The sequence below is a fragment of the Limulus polyphemus genome, unplaced genomic scaffold (assembly GCF_000517525.1).
Source record: "Limulus polyphemus unplaced genomic scaffold, Limulus_polyphemus-2.1.2 Scaffold1273, whole genome shotgun sequence".
NCBI classification, from domain to species: Eukaryota; Metazoa; Arthropoda; class Merostomata; order Xiphosura; family Limulidae; genus Limulus; species Limulus polyphemus.
The window spans coordinates 169794-174208 of NW_013666883.1; the positions used below are offsets into that span (position 1 = coordinate 169794).

General features: G+C 31.5%; 1 protein-coding gene across 5 annotated transcripts in view; it reads left to right on the forward strand.

The window, feature by feature from the left end:
* LOC106462876 (chromodomain-helicase-DNA-binding protein 7-like) overlaps positions 1 to 4415 on the forward strand; it is a 167453-nt gene that overhangs the window by 103816 nt on the left and 59222 nt on the right. For all 5 annotated transcript variants that reach the window (XM_022390278.1, XM_022390280.1, XM_013922841.2 and 2 more), the window contains 2 exons: positions 1657 to 1756; positions 2106 to 2275. In XM_022390278.1, coding sequence (XP_022245986.1) covers positions 1657 to 1756; positions 2106 to 2275 — 270 coding nt within the window. The remainder of the gene's footprint in view (positions 1 to 1656; positions 1757 to 2105; positions 2276 to 4415) is intronic.

Sequence of the window (4415 nt, forward strand, 5' to 3'; positions counted from 1 at the left end):
CAGGCCTATTTAAATATATTTACACATTGCTTGAGTATGGCGTATATATACACATATATTATTCATACTTTCAGTGTATAGGATGCAAGCAGATCTTGACATCAAATTTTTTGGGAAAAAAAAGTGCGTCTTATACACTGAAAAATATTGTACTTTTTTCCTTCCTTGATTGTTTTTCAGTTGGGTTTTTTTTTTTTCTTTCTATTTTCTGATTGTTCAGATTGATAACTCTGCTGGGTTATTGTTTGGATGGAGACTTTAGGCTGTTTTTCATAAAAAAAATTTTGTCAGATTTAATATTAATTTAAACCAATATATCTGAAATATTCTAAAATGCTTAAAATCGATGTGAAAATAATTGAATCAAATTGTGTATGCCACAAGAAGTGGGAAAAAACCAGATTTTTGTTAAATTTTGGTGTATTTTTGTGAATATTTGTATATGATTTCATACAAGTAGTATATAAATACCTGACAAGTTAAAATACTCTAAATATGGCCCGATTATGTCAAAAGGTGTTTAAGTCTGAAGGAATTGTAATGTGACTTCACCTTACTGAAGTGTTTCAGTGTTGTCTTGATACTGTTTGAATTGTGAACCAAAATGTTGTTTTCCATGTTGGAAGTGGCAAAGAATTCACAAAAATTTAAGGAGTTGGCCAAACATAGCTATGAATTTGTGGAAAATACTGCTTCTTGATGATACAAGCTTGCCAGATCTTTTTGTGGTAACAAAGAAGTTCTTTTTTGACTTTTAAGTATATCTGGAATTCTTGTATTAATCCAAACTCTGCAGTAAGCTTGAGGAGACTGGTTGGTGACCATGGAAAGTCATTATTAGAATCCTGGTGAAATCAAAACCCTGGGGATTGTACTCAAGATCATTTGGCTTGTATTATTCAAAATTGGATGCTACTGCTTTTCATATATTAGTCCCAGGTTTGGGCTTAAATACTAACACCCTCATGCAAGAGCGTGGAGACAACTTTCACAACATTATCATGGATAAGGTTTTAGATATTTCATCAGGCTGTGCCACAATGCCATTAGTTGCAGCTTTATATGGACTGACCTGTTCTAAACATTAACCCAATCCAGCATATCAGAAATTCTTTCTAGTCTAGCAATCTGTTTCAGTCCACTCTGTTCAGCCCATAACATTCCATAAACAGAATGACACCCTTACAGAGAAATGGGACTGATGGCCATAAATATATATACACCCAGAGGATCATCACAAGAATGTGAAGAGGATGCTAGACAACAATTGATGCTTTTGAAAATATTTGTTTTGTTTTCTCTTGAGGTAAACAAAATTGTTCATATATTCCTAAAATGTACCATGTTGAGCTGTATTTAGGAAATTTGAGGCAAATGAGAACAGTTTATGTTAAAAAAAAAAACATGGAAATAAAGAGGATAAACTATCACTCGATCTTATATTGTCTATTTGCTATATTCATTTCGAAAAGTGATCTCTTAAATTTTTGTAAGCTTCTTGATGTTTATATTTAATTGTAGAATAAAATATTCTTTGGGATGAGAATCATGAGTAATTTTCACATTTAACTTGTTTATATGAATATGAATCATCTGAAAAAAATTATAAGGTTTCCATAAATTGTTTTATAACCAAGGTTGTTATCTTTTTTTAAGGATATGAACGCTACAATGTCATGAGGCAGGACCCAGCTTTGTGTTTTTTAGGAAAATGTGGTCCACCAGATGGAGCTGCTCTTCTTGCTGAAATGACTGCGTAAGTTATGATTTGCTTATAGAGCAAAAAACAAAAGTCACAAATAAGCTATAAGTTTGAGAATTTTCATTGTTTTATGAATTCTGCAAAGTTAAAAATTGTGACAAGTTTTTTTATTAAAAGTTTTGTTTATATATATTTAATACTTGTACTATAATCATATTTCTCATAAGTTAAAGTTACAGGTATATGTAGGATATACTTATGTGTAAGCTTAGTATTGAGTATGATTGTATTTAGAGAGTTGAATCACTTTGCATTTAATATAAGGATATAATTTATTGAGATGCTTAAAGTCTCAGTGGTTGAATTAATATTCTTTCTTTTTTTCTTTATTTGATCTATGCAGTAATGATGAAGATATATTTGAGAAAGTAATGCAGAAAGATAGAGGAGAAAAAGACTTCTTGGATGATGATGATTCATCTACAGCCACCCTCACCTCAGAAGCTCAAACTCCCAAACTGGTTCCTCTTCCTGAGAATGGTGAAGTCAGCAGCATGTCAATTGATGAACCAGGTAACAACATAAAATTTTGGCCCCAAATTTGTTGCTTGGTAGAAGAAAGAATGAGTATGAAAGTAAGTGTAATATGTATTTTGTATGACACACTATTTTGCAGAGGGGTGAGTACACTTATTATATCTTATTATAGTGGCTCTGTCATTTTAACCAACCTTATAACATTGAAACTATATATACTTAAAACTCTTGAATGTACTAAGTGCATGTTCATGAAATTTGGCCAGCTTTTGATAAATATTGCAAGTATGTTATGTACACAAAAAAATCACTTTTTAATAAATTATTTTTACTAAAGATTTGTCTATGAATTTGTGAAGTCCTTACTGAGTCTGAGTAAAAGGTGATTTCATGCTTAAAATGAAAATACTTATGATTTTACTTTTCATATTTGATTTGCATAACCTCCTAAATGGTTATCAAGTGTTTTTGTAGGTAAAACCTTGTACATTATCTTTTAACTACAACAGTTGCAATTTGTAACACACAATTACAGTTTATATATTGTAGCAGCTTTAGGTATCTTAGTGTTTCACAGCTGCTTTCAGCAAACATATTAGATTACACCATGCATGTTTAACCCTATGGTTTCTAGTCCCCTTTCTGCTGAATATGTCACAAGGTTTTACCGAGTTTACATTCAAAATTTAATTAAGCAACTTTACTATCAATGTATGTCAGTGAAATTAGCATTTCAATGTTTCTTATTATCTATGTTTTAATTCCTTTATTTCAAAAAAAACTTTGAAAGAATCTTTTAAACTTTGGTTTTGTTGTCCTGTGATGCACAAGCCTTCACAAATCATAACTTTAGGTCTCTGTACCTTAAGTAATTCTTCTCATGTACTAGATGGCTATCTAGACATAAATTAGGCTAATTACTCTGTTTACACATCCTTCTTTCAAATTCTTTAGTGCAAGTTTGGAGAAAGGAAAAATAAATCTCTTGGAAGCTCTTGACAGAAGCTATATCCACTTTCTACACACAGTCATGCGATTTTGCACTCTATCTATTTGTGTAGATGTTTATAACCAATAGAAACAGCTCATTTTAAACTACAATCTTCCAACAGGTATTTTCAAATGGGCACACAGAATTCCTTACAAAGTTCATGAAATTGCTCTTAGCATTGTTGCCGTTTTTTCCTTGCTAGCATTCAGAATTGTATATCATTTAGAAATATGTTAGTTAGACAGTTAAAATGTATTTAGGTTTAAATTTTAGATTTTAGTTAATTATGTGTTATTTATGTTTTAACTCCTTTAACGTTGACAATTTTTTTTAGAATTTTTTGGCTGCCGTGTAATAAATTTTTGAAAACATTTTTATTACAAAACATCAATTGTATGCAAAGAACACTGTGTGAGAACTTCACAATAACCTTTAGTTTCACCACTAGTTATGATAAATCATTCATACACGTGACAAAATAGTCTGTTTCAGCCACTGTCACAGATTGAATGTCAATAGTTATGCTTGGTATGATAGATTTCAAAGCATGGTGTCGGACACAAAGCGACATCGCACTCTTCACAAAAATACCTTGTTTCCCTCCTGATTTTCTTCTTATCTGGTCCAGTATGTAAGGAACGGTTAACCTTGCACCTTCATGTTGGAGTGCTTTTGCCTTCATTTGGCAGAATAAACTTTGGAAAATGACATCCATTTAGTTGCAGAGGATTTGATTCATTCAGTGATGTAAACAATGTAATGTAAAACGTCATTCATTAGACGAAAACCTTGCATGTCTGTTTGTTATAACTAATGTAGTCATAAATGTAAGAAAGAACTACATGTATTGACAAATCCTGAAAGGATATGACAGGTGGGCATGGCAGGAGAGTTCTGATTTTCTATTTGATAGCTCTGTAACCAAACAAGATTGAAGACTAATAAAAAAAAATTTCCAGCAATGATGATATTGTGAGTAATTTATGTTAAATATACCAGTACTTAAATACAGCACTTATACATCATTCAAAGATAAGAAACAATGCCTTCAGTTACATATTTCCATTCATGTAATGCTATGATGACCCTGTTTAGAGCTCTGTTCTCAGGAACCCTTCCCGAGTGCCAAATGGGGTATTTGTGATATTTATGGGACATTATTTTTTGCAAGTTATTTATTCTGTG